This window comes from Lissotriton vulgaris, chromosome 10 (genome assembly GCF_964263255.1).
Source record: "Lissotriton vulgaris chromosome 10, aLisVul1.2, whole genome shotgun sequence".
NCBI lineage: Eukaryota > Metazoa > Chordata > Amphibia > Caudata > Salamandridae > Lissotriton > Lissotriton vulgaris.
The window spans coordinates 1,010,449,183-1,010,471,447 of NC_141698.1; the positions used below are offsets into that span (position 1 = coordinate 1,010,449,183).

A 22,265-nucleotide genomic window follows, 5' to 3' on the forward strand; every position below is an offset into this window, starting at 1 on the left:
GCGTCTGAACTCTGACATGGCGCAAGGTCTCTTTCAGCAGTGGGGAGGGCCTTGGTTAGATCTATTCGCCACTCAAGAGAACGTGCAAGGTCATCAATTCTGCGCAGAGGAATTTCCAAGGCGGCACTCGCTCGGCAACGCTTTTCGTCACGATTGGTGTTACGGTCTATTGTACGCCTTTCCACCTATACCACTTCTGCCCAGGGTGCTGAAGAAGATTCGGCGCGACTGGGTCCAAGTCATTCTGGTGGCTCCAGACTGGGCACGAAGGTACTGGTATCCCGAGCTACTCAACATGGCAATTGATCCCCCGATCCGACTGCCTCTTTGGGAGTATCTTCTGTCGCAGCAGCAGGGGAGGATCCTCCACCCGAACCTGCGCAGCCTCCACATCCATGCGTGGCGATTGAGTGGTGACAGTTGACATCTTTCGATCTTCCTCCTGAAGTCTCTGATGTCATTCTGGCAGCCAGGCGTCCCTCCACAAAAACGGTATACGCCTAGAGGAGGAACAAGTTTGTGGCATGGTGCACAGCAAAGTCTGTGGATCCCCTTTCTGCCCGTCTTTCCGAAGTCCTTCTGTTCCTTCTTTCTTTGGCCCAGCAGGGCTCTGCTTTGGGCACTATCAACGGTTATCTCCGCCTTTCTACGGCTTCCAGATCAGCCTTCTCTTTTTAAGTCCCCGGTTGTTGACCGTTTTCTGAAAGGCATTACACACACGTTTCCTCCTGTGCCGTTTATCATGCCTCAATGGGACTTAAACCTTGTCTTGACTTATCTGATGTGCGCTCCCTTCGAGCCCCTTCATAACTGTCCTTTGCGTCTTCTCACTTTGAAGACGGCTCAATCACCTCTGCCAGAAGAGTGAGTGAGCTCCAGGCTCTTTCTTCTAAACTCCTTTCCTTTCTGTTCATCTGGACAAGGTGGTTCTGAGGATCCGTATTTCTTTCTTGCCAAAGGTTGTCACTCCCTTCCACATCGGGCAGACCATCACTTTGCCCACCTTCTTTCCGCCTCCACATCCTTCAAAGAGGAAAAGAGGCTCCATTGTCTGGACCCAAAACATGCGCTCTCCTTCTACCCTAGCTGCACACAACAGTTCCCAGTGGATGACCAGCTCTTTGTTGGCTACGTGGGCGCCAAAAAAGGTCGGGCCGTGCACAAATGGAACATTTCTCAGTGGGTCGCTCTCTGCATCAAGGCCTGTTACTCGTTGGCTAAGAAGGAGCATCCTGTGGGGCTGCATGCCCATTTCACCAGGGCATCTGCAGCAACTACTGCCTTGGGACACGGCTTTTTCTTGCAGGACATTTGTCAGGCAGCTACGCGGGGCTCACTGCACATGTTTACCTAGCATTACCTCTTTGACAATCAAGTCCGGAGAGACGGCTTCTTTGGCCATTCTGTTTTCCGTGACTTTCTGATGTAATCCTATTCGCAGACCCACTACCGGGGTTGGCATTGCTGGGGTATCTATTCTAAGGTAAGGAATCTATCACGAACGTCTCTTTCAGATACACAAGTTACTACTTGTGTAACGATATATCTGTAAGAGACATTAGTTAGTGATAGATTCCGTACTACCCCATTCATCTTTCCCGTTCTGCGATCTGATTACTAGGGTTAAGGCATCCCTTTCAGGGCCCTAGTTTCATGGCACTAGTGATCAGTTTCTTGCATAGCTCTGCGTTCCTGGCACGGAAAGTCTGGTACAGAACTGACGTCAGCGCGCATGGATGGTGCCGAAGTAGTCTCCGTTACGTCATCTTGGCGCATACGACGCCAGCGATGGACGCGGAGCCGCATGAAGCCACCTACTGACACGCAGGAGTACTGCTAGCAAAACTTTTCGGATCCAGTCTGACGCCTGGGGATATTCTAAGGTAAGGAATCTATCACTAACTAATATCTCTTTCAGATATATCGTTACACAAGTAGTAACTTCTGCATGAAATCAACAAGTGCAGGAAATCTCCTGCCGCTCGCACACATACACCACAAGGAAGATATCATCTGTGCTATAAGGGGCACGCAGTACCTCTCTACCGCAGGAGGTGACAAAAGACTGGAGTCCTTGGCAACCAAGGACAAGCACCAGATCAGACGACTGGTCCTGGATAGCCAGAACAATAATTCTACGGAGCAAGAATACCTGACTAACAGCACAACAATCCCCAGCAGTCAATCCTCAGTTACGATCATGTTCTTGGAAAATAAATGGGCTGGGAAATAAAACTATTGACACGCAGCTCCGGTTATACTTTCAAAACTTTTATCTCATCCTGCTACAAGAGACCTGGCTAGACCAACTGCACCATCTACAAGGCTTCAAAACATACCACCTCCCGGCTGTAAAAAGAGCCAAATTCGGGCCCCAAAAAGGAGGTCTCACAATCTAAACCTCAATTAAGAGTATAAACATTATTAAGGAACTGGATGTCAAAACTACGCCAACAAATGCCAAAAAATCTATCAAAATGGACTAAGGAGGCAACAGCAACAATCAACAAGTAATTAAATATATACCTCCATCCACGTGACAAAATCAATGGAGTGAAACTCTTGGGATCTTAATTAACAAGAATACTATCAGAGAAGTCAACGCCAAATCTTATGGTAACGGGCGACTCTAACATACACCTAATGGGGTCCCCAGACAGGGACCAACTATTGGAAGAACAATTTTCTGCATGGGACAAGCAAACCAGGCTAGCAAAAGAATTTCGAACAGATCTGGAACATTTGAGCTTGGTCGCACTAAACTTGCTTTTTCCAGGTGACCGCCTTCTGGCGGCCACTTTCCATAATGTATCAGCACAACAATAGATCCCACCTTCATAACCCTACCCTTGATCAGTAAAATCTTAGATTTTCGGATTGGAATATCAGGCCACAGCGATAACCGATCACAAGAAATCATATTGAACATACTAGGCATAACATTACCGTAACCAGTGGAGGATCCAAGCTCCATACATAGTCATTTGCTGAACAATCAAATGAAAAATGCGCCACCCGGAAAACCTCCTGACCTTGGCAAAGACTCTCTGGGAAGAAAACAAAGGGACTAATACAAGCACAAGTTAACTTTCTGGGAAATCTTCACTAAAAAACTCAGCTAAGCCCGCACAACAAGGGAAGAGCCTCAATCAACAACAGGAGAAACTCTTCGACGGAGGGTCCCTCTTGTGCCGCAAATCACCAGATGCAGTCATCTCTCAATTATGAAAAAGACGCATTTAAGGCATCTCAAGAAAGCGTTAAACAGATCGTACAGATGCTCCCCCGATCAGGCCCCGGCGATCAGGCTCAGATAATGGCATCCAAAATGAACTAAGGCAGTTGAAAATGAACAAGAAGAGGCTCATTTGGCACTCGAAATGGGAATTAAATGACAAGTTGTGGGCCAAGCTCTTACATGACACAAAAACAAATAAAATCTTACAGTACCCAAGTGCGCATGGAATCAACTCACACTAGATGTAAGAAGCCTGGGCCGCTTATCTCTGGCAATCACGTCAACACCGAACCTGCCAACACTGACCCCAGGACACCCCCACGCTGCACGGCTCGCCAGCTGTGCCCCCTCGCTGCTGCTCATTCATCTGCTCTGCTGTGGCCTTAATTTCGTGCTTTTTGTGATTGTACTTTCTTTTTTACTCCTGTTAATTAGATAGTGTGCTCCTCGTTATTACTGTATCCTCTGGTGTGCCGCCCCCAGCTTCCCGCCGCTGCTCCCTCGCGGCCCACCCCCTTTTCTATTCTGTACCCCATTGGCCGCCCGCTCCCCAGCTGCTCCTCCCTCTCACTTCGCCTCATACGGAGCCCTCACATACGCGCAGCGGGCGCGCTGATTGTGCCCCGAAGGCGCGCCAAAGGCAAGCCCGTCCGCTCTCAGCGCCAGGACCCCTGGCCCTCGACAATGCCAGCCCACCCGACGAACTTACGACGCCGCCACCCTCCACGCACTCAACGCCGGCTGGAACCCCGCCTGCTACCGAGCCACCCCGAAGCGCACCCACGGACCCTTCACCTGCCAACCCTGCAAATTCACCTGCCTCCGGACCTGCACCGCACCTGCCAAGCCGAGCACCAGCAACAACCACCTCAAGTGCATCCTGCTCAACACCCGCTCCGTCCACAGGCACGCCGCGAACTCTGGAACCTCCTCGACACAACATCATCAGACATCGCCTTCCTAACCAAAACCTGGATGAACGCCTCCTCAGCCCCTGACATCGCCATAGCCATCCCGGAGGGCTACAAGATCACCCGGAGGGACCGCGTCAACCAAACCGGAGGAGGCATCGCCATCGTCCACAGAAACACCATCCGCATCACGACCAACTCCAACGACGCCCTCACCGCCGCCGAGCACCTTCACTTCCAGATTCACAACGACCCCAAAACCACCCTCAGAGGCACCCTCATCTACAGACCCCCGGGACCACGCACACAATTCAGCGAAGCCATCGCAGACTTAGTCAGTCCGCACGCCCGCACCTCCACAGACTACATCCTCCTAGGGGACCTCAACTTCCACCTGGAGAACAACAAGGACCGCAACGCCACCGCCCTGCTGGACAACCTCGCCAACCTCTGACTCAAGCAACTGGTGAACACCCCCACCCACTACGCCGGCCACACGCATGACCCCGTCTTCTCCTCCAGCAAGCACATCTCCTTCAGCCACTCCACAGGACTACACTGGACAGATCACAGCTGCGTCCACTTAAACTTCAGGAGAACCATGACCCACCACCACCCGCAACAGGTTCCCCGCAGAAGCTGGAGCAAGATCACCGCCGACGAACTCACCACCACCCTCAGCCAGAACCCACCAACCAACACGACGGACCCCAACGAAGCAGCCCGCAACCTCACACAGTGGCTCTCCAACTGCGCCGACGAACTCGCACCACTGAAAAATCCTCCCAGCAGACCCGGCAGCAGGAAAGCCTTGTGGTTTACCAACGACCTCAAAAACTCCAAGAAAACCTGCCGCACCCTCGAGAAAGCCTGACGCCATGACCAGACAACAGAAAACATGACAGCCCTCAAGAATGCCACCCGCAAACACCACCAGCTGATCCACACCACCAAGAAGACAGCATTCAAAGAATGACTGGACAACAACACCCACAACAGCATTGTTAAAGAGCTCTTTAACCCCAGCGCCTGCAACAACGACATCACACCCTCTCAAGACCTCTGCGACCCACTTGCCTCGTGCTTTCACCGCAAGATCGCCGACATACACAACAGCTTCGGCGCACTGACCACGCACCCAACCACCGAACCAGCGCCCCCCACCACCACCCTCTGCACCTGGACCCCTGTCAGCACCGAAGACACCACCCGCCTGATGAACATCATCCACTCCGGCTCCCCTACCGACCCCTGCCCACACCACATCTTCAACAAAGCCGACTCCATCATCGCACCCCAACTCCGGAACATCATCAACAGCTCCTTCGTATCCGCCACCTTACCGGAGAGATGGAAATATGCAGAGCGGACCGCCCTCCTGAAGAAACCCACCGCGGACCCCACGGACCTCAAGAACTTCCGCCCCATCTCGCTCCTCCTCTTCCCAGCCAAAGTCATCGAGAAGACCGTCAACAGACAACTCTCCGCCTTCCTCGAGACCAACGGATCCCTCGACCCCTCACAGTCCGGTTTCCAAGGAAACCACAGCACTGAGACCGCCCTCATCGCAGCCACTGACGACATCAGGTCCCTGCTAGACAACGGGGAAACTGCTGCCCTCATCCTCCTGGACCTCTCAGCAGCCTTCGACACCGTATGCCACCGCACCCTGATACAGCGCCTCAGCAGCCCCGGAATCCAAGGAGCGGCACTGGAGTGGATCATCTCGTTCCTCGCCGGAAGAACCCAGAGAGTCCGCCTCCCCCCGTTCCGATCCGCGGCCACCGAAGTCATCTGTGGCGTTCCGCAAAGATCCTCACTCCGCCCCACCCTCTTCAACGTCTACCTGAGCCCTCTTGCAGCCATCGCTCGCCAACACAACCTCAACATCATCTCCTACGCCAACGACTCCCAGCTGATCCTCTCCCTCACCAACGAACCGGCCACCGCCAACGCCAACCTCCAGGAGTCAGCCGAGGGAGATGGACCGAGGATGAGGACTTCCGTCTTGTCAGAGTTGAGTTTCAGACGGCTGATGTTCATCCATTCTGTGACGTCTTTCATTCCTTCCTGGAGGTTGGCTTTGGCGGTGGCGGGTTCGTTGTATTCTCAAATAAATCACATCTTTCGTCTAGGTTGAAAGCTACAATAACAATTAGGTGTCGTGTGCAAACTGAAGCCGAAGGAAAATATGTCGTTTAAACATTTAATAAACTCATGCTAACTTAACACAATATATAGAAACGCAGTAACCATATGACAGCCCCCTGCAGTGGGCACCGCACCCAAGCCAATGGACCACACACGCAACCAGGGCTTCAACTTGGACTCCTCCCTCACGATGACCAAGCAAGTCAACGCCGTCTCGTCATCCTGCTTCAACACCCTGCGCATGCTCCGAAAGATCTTCCGATGGATCCCCACCCAAACCAGGAAGACGGTCACCCAGGCCCTCATCACCAGTGTTCTGGACTACGGGAACACCCTCTATGCAGGAACCACAGCCAAACTCAAAAAAAGACTCCAGCGCATACAGAACGCCTCTGCACGACTCATCCTGGACGTCCCTCGCCACAGCCACATCTCTGCCCACCTGAAAGACCAGCACTGGCCCATCAACAAGAGGATCACGTTCAGACTCATCACCCACGCACACAAGGCTCTCCACGACACATGCCCGAAGTACCTCAACAGCCGCCTCACATTCTACACACCCACCCGCCAGCTCCGATCCGCCAGCCTCGCCCTCGCCCCACGATTTCGGAAATCCACCGTCGAAGAAAGATCCTTCTCCTACCTGGCAGCCAAGACATGGAACTCCCTCCCCACTCACCTACGGCTGACCCCGGACCATCTCTCCTTCAGGAAACAACTCAGGACCTTGCTGTTCGAGCAGTAGCTACCCCCCCCCCCCCCCTTCGCCCCCAGTCCCCCCTCAGCGCCTTGAGACCCTAACGGGTGAGTAGCGCGCTATACAAATCTTGTTGAATTGAAAATTGAATTGAACTGTGCATGAAGAGCAGAGATCTGGATATACGCCTGAAGCAAATTATCTGACCCAGATAAATCATTGGCAATTGCCCCTTTTGCGTTCATGGGCAAACAGATTACTAACGATATAGCGAGGCAGGTCATGGGGAGCGCCACTTGCCATTCCAACGGCATACCCCCGATCCTGTACAAGCAAGACCCGGTTTATTGGGCAGCAGCATTACTATCACTTTTTAAACAGTCCCTTAAAGTAGGAAGAATACCAGATTTTTGGAAGGGGTCAATCATATCCCCAATTCATAAGAAAGGCAATAAGAATGAAGCTGGTCGCCTTAATAGACAATGATGCCAAATACTACCCATGTCTTCTCTTGAAAGTACTTACAGATTTGACAACTTAAATGGCAATCATTCCCCTTAGCCAAGCAGGATTTTTCAAGCTCACAGGAACAACAACAAATATACTTACTCTGTCCCTTCAGATAGATGCTGTAAGAGATTCTGCCTTGCCACTCTACATTTGCTTCATTGATTATTCATCTACCTTTGACAACATTGACAGAAACTGTGGGATAAATTGTCCAAAAGAAAAATTCCATCTGCTCTCCTAAATCATCTGCTCTCCTAAATCAGCTGATCCTTCTACATACTGGCACCTGGGTCCAAATAAAGCTGGGAGCTGGCAACTGCCTATCCAGAAAGATAACCACTATTAAGGGGCTGAAACAATGCTACATATTGGCCCCGACTTTGTTCAAGCTTTTTATGTTAGACCTTTCAACAGAGCTGGACAAATGCAACTCTCAAGCCCCAAAGGTGGAAGGACTTACTCTCTCAAACTTACTTTACGCCGACGTCCTTGCACTGATTAGTCTCACTCCGATTGGCCTTTAACACTTATTAGACACCACGCAAAACTTTTCTGTTGACAATGGATTACCCATAAACCTAGACAAATCCAAAGTGATGCGGTTAAACCAAAAAAAAGGAATACTCTCAATCATCACTGGCATCTGGTGAAAGCATGTTTCGAAGGAGGAGATGTTCAGTTGGCCTTCCACCTCGTACAATTTAGGGGCACAGTGGAAAAAATATTAAACACCAGTATTTAATTGCCCAACCTGGTACTCCCCTTCAACAATCAATCGTTAGCCTCCACGCTCTTATTTCGCTGAGAACTACTTCACCCGTTGCACTGCACATTGCCTGCTCTTTCTGCTTGGAGAACTATTCCGTACACTGTTGACTCGGCACATCGCAGCTGGACAATGACTATTTGCTTCCGTGGATTTTGACAACTAGAACACTATTTTTGCACACAGCTAACTTTGCACATTGTCCGCACGTGCTGTTCAGGGAGCTATTTGGCACACTGCAGGTTCTGCACATTGCCGTTGACCACGGACCTCCTTGTACCTCTCGATCTTAATTAATCCTTTTAAATACGTTAAGCCATTTCTAAAAGCTTTTTTCTTGTACATGGTCCAAATAAGGTATCTAGAGTCCTAGTGTAAAAGCACACTGTAAACTTTGGTACACAACCATGGTTTTAACTTTGGAAAACTCGAATACTGCTGAATTATCGTTGCAATTGTTTTAAGTAATCGCGCAAATATATTATTATTATTAAACTGAAGTATAGTACTGCACCTATCATAGTGCCATTAAAAGGAACTTTTGAATGTATGTAGAGTTTAGATACAAATATGAGGTTGTCTTTCAGTATCTACATACATGTGACAAAAGAGTATAGCAGTGTTTGTCACTGAACTGGTTAATCAGATGTTTTTTTAACACCATCCAATTTACTGAGCTCCTTTTTTACACACAGTTAATTGCACCTGTTATCTTCAAAATGCATGTGTGAAAGGCAATTCTCCGTAATCTTAAACAGTATTGTTCACTCCTAAAGAGAAGCATGCTGCCTATGTATATCCTCTATTAAGATACTATTTTATGTGAATGTTTGAAAGTGCAGAATGTTAATACATTAAGATACAATGAAGCATTGCCAGATAATTACATACACAGGGCAACAGTGATTATCTCTCTTTACGGATAAATGTTTTTTTTTTAATAGGTTTTTGAAGTATACTCATACAAAGCAGGCCTTCAAGTCAGAAGAGGTATGTATGTAAGGATAAACAACGATGTCAAGTTCTGAAATAAGTAGTTTACTACAGAAATACATTTTAGGTTATCTTTTAGGTTGGTTCAGGAATGGACTTTAAAATGATTAGTACTATAAAGAGCATGATCTTAACAGACAATGGCTGTATTGTACTGTGATGTATACAAAATGGATGCTCTTTTACACCACATACCTTTATACACACCACAAGGTACACCAGCTGTTGATAACCTCTCAATTCTGGGCAAACTGGATCCTTATGGCGCCAGGGCGGGACAGGATGCTGTCCCTCCAGCATTCAGCCACACCCGGACCAGAGGCCGCCTTCTCCAGCGCTTCTAACCCTCAAGAAGAAAACGAAGCTCTCTCTATCCCCAAAACCATCAGCCATTGAATGAAGACCATGTGCAGGACTGCAAGTACAGTCAGCTCCCAAACTCACTTGAAGCCTCATAAGAGGCTTCCTACCATGGCAGAGCACCACTTCTGGAAAGTTCTGGCATTGAGCTCATCGCACAAGACTCTTCCACCTTCAGGGCCTCTTCCGCCTTCTGGCTCAGCTTGGTACCTTTTGGAGGTTTGTGTCAAAAATAATATCTAATTAGGGGCATTGAGCCCTCTCAGCCGCCACCCCGACTCCCAGGCCTCCATCTTCTCTGAAGACCGCATTGATGTTGAAGGCACAATTGATGACCGGCTCTGAAGGTTTGGATCTACCCATCCGCCAAGGCTCCAAGAAGAGCTCAATGAAAGGCAGAAGCACCTCTTTAACCATCTTGTCACTGGAAAATGCTGGCCCAACTGCTTCCGCCAAAGCAAGCAGAGACTCTGCCTTGCAATAGGGGGCATGCCTGCGAGTGGGGACCTGCATAGGAGTCACCTCTCTTTGTGGATCCAGTTCCCAAGAGGCAGACAAGAGTACTAGCCCTCCTCCTTTGCCTTCAACTCCACCACTGCCTCCTTCTTTCTGTTGCTGTGTTCATGCTCCCCAACCCTATTGCCATTGCCAGTGTCAAGTAAGGGTTCTTCATGCTCCTTTTCTCATCCAGATTGCTCCTTTGGTTCTGCTGATCCTTATGAAATGCACTTTGAGTACGGACCTACATATGATCCTTAGGACAACTACAGTGTCGATCCCCTGGGCAATTTAGACTTTCACCACTATTCCATCATGGTGTCCCTCTCATGTTCACTCTCCTCCCCTCCATGATACCACAGCATACCAGGAGGTCATCCAACAGGCCTCCCGCTTCCACATGGTGGACATGCATGTCCTTCACAAGGAAGAGTACTTCCTCATAGAGACGCTTTGTAAATAGGAGCAGACGGTGCTGTTTCTACACATGCTCAAGGGCATGCTTAAATCCACCCGAGGGGCATTCAAGGAACCCGTGAAGACAAAGGTAGTAACACTACACACTCATGGTGGAAAACAAGTACAAGCCTTGCACTAATGACCCTGTCTACATCAGAGGCCATGTCCCCAAACCCCCCACGACTCCCTATTTAGCCATAATACTGCAGCAAGGCCATGATTCAGGCCACAGGCAATGCCTCGTTATCTGATAAAGAGAGAAAGAAGCCTGATGCCCGCTGGTGCTTAGCCAGCTTTGTCCGGCTCCACTATCAATATGTCAGCTCTCAGTGGGAAGCGTTGCAGCAGCTGGTTAAACATGTCTGTGATTAGCTTGGGAAGAGGGGGGAGCAGATAGTATCCGTGGGCAAGACCATCTCCAGTGCCAACATCCTTTGTGCCCCCAACATCCCAGAAAAGTAGAAAACACAGAAATGGGAATTCGAAAAGATTTATGTTTACTCAAAAAAGCATATAATTTGGTTCAACATAGGATGAACCTACATGCCGACACAAGACGTCCCTCACAAGATCTTTCCGAAAACGAGTGTACCACGCCGTTTCGACTAACTGCTTTTTAAGATTCAGCCAATTGACGTGGTCTCACTTCCTTAAATTTAAGATTCCTTTCTGACATCGTGCTCTACGTTCACTTACTGCACAAAGCCAACTGATGTGGCTTTCTCTTCAATACTTAAGAGAGTATTTTCAGCAATGAAATATTCTGTCCTGAGGATGGTCTACATGACGACTGCCCTATAGACCGAAACGTCGACACCTCCATCATCTCCAGTCACGTTGCTTTGGCACTAACATACGACCATTCTTCTATTAATTAATTTTGGTTGTTTGTCTAATCCACCAGGAGTTGATGTTTTTAGTTGTGAACTGTGAAGTAATTATTGTTTGCCTCTGTTCATAACTATTGCTTTAATTCACTTTGTTTATTTGCCTCCCAAATTATATGCTTTTTTGAGTAAACATAAATCTTTTCGAATTCCCATTTCTGTGTTTTCTACTTTTATCCTTCCATTGATTTATCTCAAATGCTTATTTAGTCAGATATCCTGTGGATTCGTTTGAGTGTGTTACATTTGTACAACTCACAACTAAGTTTAATTATTGTCCAAATTAAGTCCCTTGTATGAATGAAAAATGTTACCCTGTATGTATCTGTTCCTAGGGGGCGGAGCTTGGCAAGCCTGAAGATAGCCGCTCACTGAGCACGTTCCTTCTGCTGCAAAAATAATCCTTCATTATCCTGTGTCAGTATGCCACTAAAGAAATATTAATTGTCAGCCTGCAGCCTTCTGTGACCCGCAACTCAGAATATGGTTAAGGATTACGGTGGAGAGTGGGATGCTGACCGATACAGAGTACCTGCTGGCAGCGTAAGGGCTAGGAGGGCCGCAGTGTCTGTGGGACTCAGGCTGTGGCACGAAACAGTTACCAGGGAGAAGCGGCTACTCGAGAAGCCAGGGCGGATACAGCGTGAAATTCAAAGAACTGAAGCTATGAAGAGGGGGGTCCGGAGCAAGCAGCCGGCACATCGCACACAAACACAACATCAACATCATCTCCTATGCTGACGACACCCAGCTGATACTCTCCCTCACCAAGGACCCAGCCACCGCCAAAACCAACCTCCAGGAAGGAATGAAGGACATCGCAGAATGTATGAAGCTCAGTCGCCTAAAGCTGAACTCAGACAAGGCGGAGGTCCTATCCTCGGACAATCCCCATCCACCTGGGACGACTCTTGGTGGCCCACGGCGCTGGGCACCGCACCGACACCCACGGACCATGCACGCAACCTAGGATTCATCCTGGACTCCTCCCTCTTGATGAACAAGCAAGTCAACGCCGCCTTGTCCTCCTGCTTCAACGCCCTGCGCATGCTCCGGAAAATCTTCAAGTGGATCCCCATCGAAACCAGAAAAACCGTCACCCAGGCCCTCGTCACCAGCCGACTGGACTACAGAAACGCCTTATACGCAGGAACCACCGCCAAACTTCAGAAACTACTACAACGCATACAGAACGCCTCCGCACGACTCATCCTCGACATCCCTCGCCACAGCCACATATCCGCCAACCTGAGAAGCCTGCACTGGCTCCCCGTCAACAAGAGAATCACGTTCAGGCTCCTCACCCACGCACACAAAGCGATCCACGACATAGGCCCCGAATACCTCAACAACCGCCTCTCATTCTACACTCCCACCCGCCAACTCCGCTCCGCCAGCCTCACCCTCGCCACCATCCCACGGATCCGCAGAACCACCACCGGATGAAGATCGTTCTCCTACCTGGCAGCCAAAACGTGGAACTCCCTCCCCGCACACCTACGAATGACCCAGGACCATCTCACCTTCAGGAAACACCTCAAAACCTGGCTTTTCGAGCAGTAGCAGCACCCCCTCCCTTGCTCCAGCGCCTTGAGACCCTCACGGGTGAGTAGCGTGCTCTATAAATGTTTTGATTGATTGATTGATTGATACACAGCCAGAGGCCTCGCCTGACCTTGCCCGTCTCAGGGTACCGCAGCGGAAGACAAAGGGACCTCTGCGAGCCCGGGGGTAAATGCCAACCGCAATGAGCAACACCACCGCCGTGAAGCAGACAGCCAGAGCACTGCATAACATCCAAGAATCCGCCAGAACGGAGGTGAGGGCCTAGAGTGCTCATAGCTGGAGAACGAGAGGACTCAGACATCCAGCTATCGGGCCTAGCCAATCACACGGACCCTCTTGCGTGGAAGCGCCTCAGCTCTGCTGCATTACTATAACAAAAGGTACGTAAGGGAAGGTGATCTGGCCGTGTAGCTCGAAATGTCAATACAGTGAGAGGAAAAGCGAGCGAGCTGGGCCAGTGAGCAGAGTGCAGACCAAGCCTGGCTCTGCCTTGGCGAGACTACAGTGACAGAGGCCAGAAAGTGAACCTCGGAGGCAGACATATGTAGAGCCTGATACCAGTACAAAGTGTTAAAATAGCGTGGAGGAGCCAGGGGGAAAAGTTCTACAAACTATCTTAATAATCCTCTCTGGGAGGACAAGGGTAAGCCACCTTAGATGAGAAGAGACCTTCAGCTGCCACCTGAACTGCAAAAACAAACAAAACACGTCCCGGACCAGGGCTGCCACCCAGACCGCAACCAGAGCGAGGAGAGATTCTGACGTAGGTGACCTCCAATCAGAACTGGTTGAAATAAAGTCACTGTCCAACACCGAGGTGAATGCTCCATATCACCTATCACAGCACTAACAATCATCCAAATGTAATTGTAATGTATTCTCCTTGGTATCGTGCAGTGCAGATACTGTGCAGTTAATAGAGAAACACCTCAGGACGCTGGGCACATGTAATCTGGCACGATCATGAGGAAATAACAGTAGGCCCCCACCCATGCACGTAAGCCAAAGGAAGTGGACATACAGTACACCAGTGCTGCAACGCCCGGGGTGTGTAGCCTCGCGGGACACCAAAATACCGTAATCCACTTTGGGCTCAGTGTCGCTAGATCGGACACTCTACCACAGCATCACCAGTGGCTGACAAAGCCATTCCTATCATGCTAGAAGCTAAAGTGTAGCTGATATGGGGAAAAATGCAATCAAAGCTGCATTTTGACCAGCGCAAACCATCAGGGCTATGACGTGAAGATCAGGAGGCCCCTAGCACAAATACAACCCCTCAGGAAACAGAGCTAGGGGGTGATCTGTGGAAAATCCTTACTGCAATACAAGCCACCCTAAATACTGTTGATGACAAACTGGACTCTCTTACATATCGCGTTGACCGAATGTCAGAAAGGTTAGACAAACATGCAGAGCACCTAGCTACTGTAGCATGCAGGGTGTTTGAAACAGAAGACACTTAGCATACGGCTGTGGAACGCCAAAGTAAAGTGGAAAAAGCACTGGCTCTGCTTCAGTCCAAAGCTGAAGACTTGGAAGCACACTCCTTGCCAATAACCTCAGAATCACAGGAATTGCAGAGTCCACAAACACGGGCAACATAGAGAGATTCACAGAAAAACTGCTCATGGACTTGCTATGTAGAGCGTCTTTCTCCGAAATGGTCATAGTGACGAGAGCACATAGATCAATGGCGACACCTCCCCCCTCCAGGCACACAACGCCAACCTATTCTAGAGAGACTTTTCAATTATAAAGACCGGATTGCAGCACTGTCACTCAAGGGAACTACGGACACTCAGATAAGGAAGCTCAGATTTCCATCTAGCCGGACTTTACAATGCAGGTCCAAGAAGCAATTTATGCCTGCGAAAAGGAAACTTCAAGAACTACACATCACATACTTAGTACTTAATGTTATACACCTCTCTCCAACCCCGAATAGCACTCCTGGATGTACGACTCACCTACACTGTACTAAAACTATTTAAGATAAGTGGGATGCTTGATTTATGAGGAATTTACAGGCTGAATGGGTGTATATTATTTTTGCATAACCCCAGTGTAGTTGATTAAAAGAGAGCAGAAGGGTTCCAGGGCTATTCAAGTGAATTAGTTGAGAGCTGTTGAATAGAAAATACCTTACTGAAAGACAATTTTAATAGACAAGCAGCCACCCCACAAACCCAAATGTGGGGCTTTCGGCCGGTTGCTCTTGCGCACATGTGTATACCACACCAAGTTAAACCTGTTATTGGGGACAAGGGTCAGGAGTGAGCAGGGTGGGGGGGCAAGAATGGGGAATGTCTCCAGCACAGGGTGGGGGGTAGATAGGGTCAAAGGTTTCAACTAATGGTCATTGCACAGACACGAATAGTACGACTGACACACCACCAGTGAACGTCCACAAGACATCGGCACATACCTTGCGGAAAGATGCTAGACTGTAATATGGTACAGACCACTAGATCTCTAATACTACTCACATGGAACATAAGGTGATTAAATAATCCACAGAAGACTAGACAGGTGATAGCTTACCTCGACCGCCATGGCGTAGAGGTAGCCCGACTTCAGGAAACACACCTCACTAATACAACCGAGTTGAACACGGGCGCCAGGTGGGTGTCCGTACGTATTTCATCCTCCTACTCACCGTACTCCCGTGGGGTACTGATACTAGTCAGAAAAGGCACCCCATTTACCCTGCTATACACTCATGGACACTCTGGGCTGCTACATCATAGTCCAGGGGAACTTAAGTGGGACGGTGCTAACAGTAGTAAACATATGTGCCCCGAACACAGACAATCCAGCATTTTTTGCACAAATATGGGCAAAATTACACAAACTAGTGCTGGGCCGAGATATTATGTGGAGGTTACTCAATACATGCATAGAACCAGCCACAGATAGATTCACGAGCAATGATAAATACGGAAGGCAAGCGACCAAAGGTCTAAGGGACGGGATGGAGGAGCAAGAAATGATTAATCTATGGAGGTTGAGAAACCCGAGAAGACATACGCACCTCTACGGCACTTAATACATGGTCAAGAATAGATTGCAGGATAGCAACACAAGGGGTTAGCACGTGGACAGCCTCAATAGATTATCTGCTCAGACGCTATCTGACCATGCACATGCTGTCTACTGCTGACACTCCCTACACACACTCCCCGTCAGTTTGCATAGTGCCTTCTCAATGGCAGGTGTGCTAGACCAAGTTTATAAAACTGACGTAAGACATGCTTTCATAGACTTCTTTGACCACAACTCCAGGACAGTTACTAGTGCATGAACACTTTGGGAGGCATTTAAGGTAATACTACGAGGACACTGTGTAGGCAAATACTATTTATTTATTTATAGAGTTTTATATAGCGCGAACGTGACCCACGAGGGTATCGGAGCGCTTTACAGTAGAAGAATATTAAAGGATGAAGTAGACTACAGTCAACAAAAACAAATTTCCCAGTTTGTAAAGAAATAGTGATCAGGGGGGAAAAAAATGTACATGCACACAAACACACACATGGATGATCAAGCGTGTCAACGTCCAGCTAGTATTGTACACAATTATATTCTACACAGCTGGCCACTTCGGAGAATTATATTCACGAATATCTTGACGATATAGCCCTCGCCTGGCTCTCTGATGCCCACAGAAAATATTTTATGCAACCTATAACAGGAGACGAAATCAAAGAGGCAATAAAAGCCCTCCCAAACAACAAGGCCCCGGTAACAGATGGTCTCCGAACTAATTTTATTAAGAGTTCAGTGACTTACTGACCCCCCCCACTTGCTTCAATCAATCATTTGTAAAGCGCACTACATACCCAGGAGGGTCTCGAGGCGGGGGGAGGGGTGCTACTGATCGAACAGCCAGGTATTGAGTAACCTCCTGCAGGTCAGCAGGTCTTGGATCTGTTGTAAGCTCAGTGGGAGGGTGTTCCATATCTTGGTGGCGAGGTGGGAGAAGGATATCCCACCGGTGGTGGTTCTTTGGATGCACGGGACGGTGGCGAGTGAGAAGTCGGCGGGACGTAGCTGGCGGTTGGCGATGTAGAAGGAGAGCTGTCTGTTGAGGTAGGCTGGGCCGGTCTTGTGGAGTGCCTTGTGTGCATAGGTGAGGAGCTTGAAGGATATCTTGTTGACTGGGAGCCAGTGCAGGTTTCTCAGGTGGGGGGGTGATGTGGCCGTGGTGTGGTACGTCAAGGATTAGTCGTCCGAGGCGTTTTAGATGCATTGTAGTCGTTTGATGAGCTTGGTTGGGGCTCCCGCTTAGAGGGCATTTCCGTAGTAGTCTGCTGCTGACGAGGGCCTGGGTGACTGTCTTTCTTGTATCTGTCGGGATCCATCTGTAGATCTTGCGGAGCATGCAGAGGATGTTGAAACAGGAGGAGGAGACGGCGTTGACTTACTTGGTCATGGAGAGCATTGAGTCGAGGATGATTCCCAGGTTGTGTGCGTGGTCGGTGGGTGTCGGGCTGCCCCAGTGCCGTCGGCCACCAGGAGTCATCCCAGGCTGAAGGGTTGGAGCCTCCATCTTGTCCGAGTTCAGCTTCAGGCGGCTGGTCTACATCCAGTCGGCGATGGTCTTCATTCCTTCGTGGAGGTTGGCTTTGGCGGTGATGGGGTCCTTGGTGAGGGAGAGGATCAGCTGAGTGTCGTCAGCGTAGGAGATTATGTTGAGGTCGTGCTGTCAGGCTACGTGTGCGAGCGAGGCCATGTAAATGTTGAACAGCGTCGGGCTGAGGGAGGATCCCTGGGTGCGCTGCAGATGATCTCAGAGGCTTTGGAACGGAATGGGGGGAGGCGGACGCTCTGGGTTCTGCCGGAGAGGAAGGAGGTGGTCCAATCCAGAGCCTTGTCTCGGATCCCTGCAGCGTGGAGGCGTGCGCGTAGGTTGTGGTTACAGACGGTGTCGAAGGCAGCAGAGAGGTCTAGGAGGATGAGTGCTGCAGTCTCGTCGTTGTCCAGCAGGGTCCTGATGTCGGTGGCGGCGATGAGGGCAGTCTCGGTGCTGTGGTTGCTGCGGAGCCCTTACTGGGAAGGGTCCAGGATTCTGTTTTCTTCGAGGTATCTGGTAAGCTGTCTGTTGATGGTGTTCTCGATGACCTTGGCCTGGAAGGGGAGCATTGAGATGGGCCGGAAGTTCCTGAGGTCTCTTGGGTCTGCCTAAAGGTTTTTTGAGTAGGGCCTTGATCTCTGCGTGTTTCCAGATCTCTGGGAAGCTCGCGGTCTCGAGGGAGAGATTGATGACGTTGCGCGGGTGGAGTGCGATGGAGCTGCTTGCTCTGTTGAAGACGTGATGTGGAAATGGGTCTGACGGAGAGTCGGAGTGGATTGTGCGCATGGTCTCAATGGTGTCATCGATACTCGCACTGGCCCAGGCTAACAGGGGGGTCGATGGTGTGCGGAGGGTCTGTTGTGTTGCTGTCTGTTGGGGCTGTCTGGGTGTTGAAGCTGTTGTGGATGTCCTCTATCTTGCGGTGGAAGAAGGTGGCGAGGGAGTCACACATTGCCTGCGATGGCGGGATGTCGTTGGTGCTGGAGCTGGGGTTGGAGAGTTCCTTCACGATGTTGAGGAGCTCTTTGCTATTGTGTGCGTTGTTGTCGAGGCAGTCTTTGAAGGAGGTCCACTTGCTTGAGATGTACATGGAGGCCTATGAGGAGGGATCGCTGCCACCCTCTCCACATGAGGCTCAATTAATAACGTTACTTAAACCAGAGAAAAACCCAGATCAGTGCGATTCTTATAGACCCCTGTCCCTTATAAACACAGATGCCAAAATATTAGCAAAAATAATAGCCTTTGAACTACAACCCCTTATGCGAAACCTAATATTTCCAGACCAATCCGGATTTATTCCAACGCATTTGACAGCGCACAACCTATGTACTATATTCGCACTCTTCCATCAGTTGCATCCGGAACTACCCACAGCTGCTGCTTTATTAGATGTGGCCAAAGCTTTTGATTCAGTGGAATGGTCATTTATGTTCACTGTCCTCCGTAGAATGGGATTCACACAAACATTGCTCCGCTGGAATCAACTATTGTGTATAGAACCATGTGCTAGACTTCGCATCAATGGCAACACTGCCAATCCCTTGCAGATTCATAGAGGAATTCGGCAAGGATGTCCATTGTCACCATTATTATTGGCTTTAGCCCTTGAACCACTGCCATGTAAAATTCGATAAAAACACGCAATTTAGTGCTATAATTCCACCTGTGACCCATTAGTATTTCATTATACGCAGATGACCTGGTCCTATACATACGACATGCAGAAGATAATTTAAATCCACTAATAACAGGAATACTCATGCTTTGAACGATACTCTGGACTGAGTATAAACTAGTCTCAATCAGTAGTAATCCCACTGACACCTTACCCTGCACACAGCGGGTCCCATTGGACTTCCCCCCCTACAATGGCAAACAGAACCGGTCCAATACCTGGCCATCTGAATAGACGGAGACCCAGAACAGATGCTTAGAGAGAATTACGGGAAGGCCCTTACAAAACTCGAATCCCAGGTGGCCAAGTGGATACAACTGCTGTTGTCACTAGCAGACAGAATAGCGCTCAGAAATATGGTAGTGCTACTGTGATTCTTGTAACTATTCGTAAATATCCTTGTTTCTTGTATATGACAGAACTGCTTTTAAAGCTGTTACCAGAACATACCAAGGCTTCCGTAAGCAAGGTCTTCTTTATCTGCAGCATCTCGTCAAGCCTTATATGCTAGCCCGTCCCATTCAGATCCTTAAATGCTCTCTACATTCAGCCATCTAGGTTTCAAAATGTGCTGAGGGGATGGCTGTTTCTTTGCCATATAAATGGGCAGGAATTGGAATTGTTGGACAGGCCTTGTGACATGCCCGACCCCTCCCCGCATGGCGGGTCGCGGACCCCGGCTACCCCTGTTCCCCGGACGGGAGCGACACCTACAGGCCGCCGGGCCAACACCCCGCTCTTCCCCGACAGAACATTGGCTCATGATCGCAACCTCCTCGGCTGGCCCGGGTCCCCTCCTGAACCTCCGGCCCCGTCCCAGCCGCCATCTTGGACCCTCCACGACCAGGCCCCATGGCCTCGGGTCGACCTCAGCCTCCGGCCTTGCCCAGCCCGACATCGAGGCACCACCATCCACCCAGGGGGTAAAGAGACCACTTGGCAGGTCAATGGGAGAAGGAGTGTCGATAGCTCCCCTCCGCCAGGTTTCGATCGCCCCCAGCCTCCCTGGGCGCTGGCTCCACCCCCCTGCTGGGTGTCTGGACTCCCTCATCCCGGACCTCCCGACCTCTAAGTGCGAGGGTCCGGACATCAAAGTGCACCAGACCTATAACTGGGGCAGCTTTAGAGCAGGAAGGCAGTTGTATCCTGGAGTCGAGAGACACTGAGACGAACTCATCCTTGGAGGCCTGCTGGCGCTGCCGCGGCTCCTCTTAGTGAACTAGCTTTGAAGGCCTGCTGGCGCTGCCACGGCTCATCCTCTTCGTGAACCATCTTGAAGGCCTGCTGGCGCTGCCGCGGCTCATCCTCTTCGTGAACCATCTTGAAGGCCTGCTGGCGCTGCCGCGGCTCCTCTTCGTAAACGCTCTTGAAGGCCTGCTGGCGCTGCCGCTGCTCCTCCTTTCGTGAACCATCGTGAAAGCCTGCTGGCGCTGCCGCGGCTCATCCTTCCGTGAACCATCTCGAAGGCCTGCTGGCGCTGCCGCGGCCCATCCTCTTCGTGAACCATCTTGAAGGCCTGCTGGCGCTGCCGCGGCTCATCCTTCCGTGAACCATCTTGAAGGCCTGCTGGCACTGCCGCGGCCCCTACTTGCGAACCCACCAGCTCGAGGATTGTGAGCTCCACACCCGCTACCCCCGTACCTGTCCGGTACTGAGACTGTCCCGCTACCCTTTCCCCAAAGAGACTAGAATTGACGGGATCCTCGTATCCTGCTCCTACTGTACCGTCAGCTACCTTGCCTAAAGATATATATATATAAGTGTGCAGAACTCCTCTCTGTGTGGTGTCTATCTGTGGGGGGGAAGTTGCTCGTCCGTACGATTGAAGGAGAGGGCCCTCGCCAGGAGGCCTCTCCCCCCTTGCTCGGCCGACCCTCCGGGTCCCCGTCTAACAGGAATGAACTATCATTATAAATCAGACGAGCCCTCTCCCCTGTACTTTTCAGGAAGTTGCTAAAAAAGTGTTTCTTCACAGAATAATATGGTTATGCTGGCTGCAGTCTCTAGTCCTGTAATGGCCTTCTAGCACCTTAAAATTTACATTTGAGTAGCAGCCAAACTTTATAAATCATTAATTCATTCTATCGTTATCCAAACTGCTGTTTTTATATTCTAGTATTACCTACCCACTGTCCTTCAACTGAGGTAATGTAGTGGCTTCATTAAGGCACTTTCCTCACTTGTCAATTCATGTTTTTGTGCTTACTACTATTGCATTACATCTGGTGTAGAGGCACTATATTTTTATCTTTTTCTCTGTTTGTCTTTTTTCCATATTTTTACTACAGATTGTTGAATTTTTGGGAGGATTCAGGCCCTCATAGCTCTCTTTACCCCTCATCACAACTTAATGTAGTGTTTGGGCCAGGATCCATTGTTTACACCGATCCCTCTTGACCCCCAAGGATGGAGCAAAGCCTTAGCCTGAGACTAAAACAAAAAAATAGTAGGTGGCACAAGATGAAGTTGAAGAGGTCACTCTCCAAATTGTTCTTTTCGCCCAAGTCCTATTCTGTGGCTCGTCTGAATGGTCAGAATAACCTGCTTTCCTTGTCCTTAAAAAAACTTTGGTTAATTTTTACGAAACATCAGATATACTTTGCACCCCCTTCTCCTTCCCAGAAGGGCCAGCTTTGAATAGTTCAGATGGTCAATGTAGGAGGAGCAGCTCAGAAACAAATGAAAGGAGTGATCCCTCATAGCATTTTTCCATGCACTAACCTGTATATCAGAAGTCTTTTTTTCCTACTGAGGTTTCCTTTCAAGAGACAGTCCTGAAGTTTTTAAACCATTCAGAAGAACCTAAATCCCATGCACTGATGAAGATCTTGCATTCCTGGGACCAATCGATTGAACCAATTGATCAGCCCAGTTATATCAGTGTGATTGAAGCTATCTTGACAGGCTGATAACAAATTGAAAACTATGCACCATCCACTCCCTAGTGATGAAGAGTTCCCAGGGGGTAC

At 49.6% G+C, this 22,265-nt stretch overlaps 1 protein-coding gene across 4 annotated transcripts in view; it reads left to right on the top strand.

Annotated features, from left to right (window-relative positions):
* DNAJC13 (DnaJ heat shock protein family (Hsp40) member C13) overlaps positions 1 to 22,265 on the top strand; it is a 1,694,551-nt gene that overhangs the window by 866,939 nt on the left and 805,347 nt on the right. For all 4 annotated transcript variants that reach the window (XR_015300721.1, XM_086942056.1, XM_086942057.1 and 1 more), the window contains one exon: positions 9,221 to 9,266. Coding sequence is in view for 3 of the 4 variants with exons in the window: in XM_086942056.1 (XP_086798182.1) it covers positions 9,221 to 9,266 (46 nt within the window). In the remaining variant the exon portion in view is untranslated. The remainder of the gene's footprint in view (positions 1 to 9,220; positions 9,267 to 22,265) is intronic.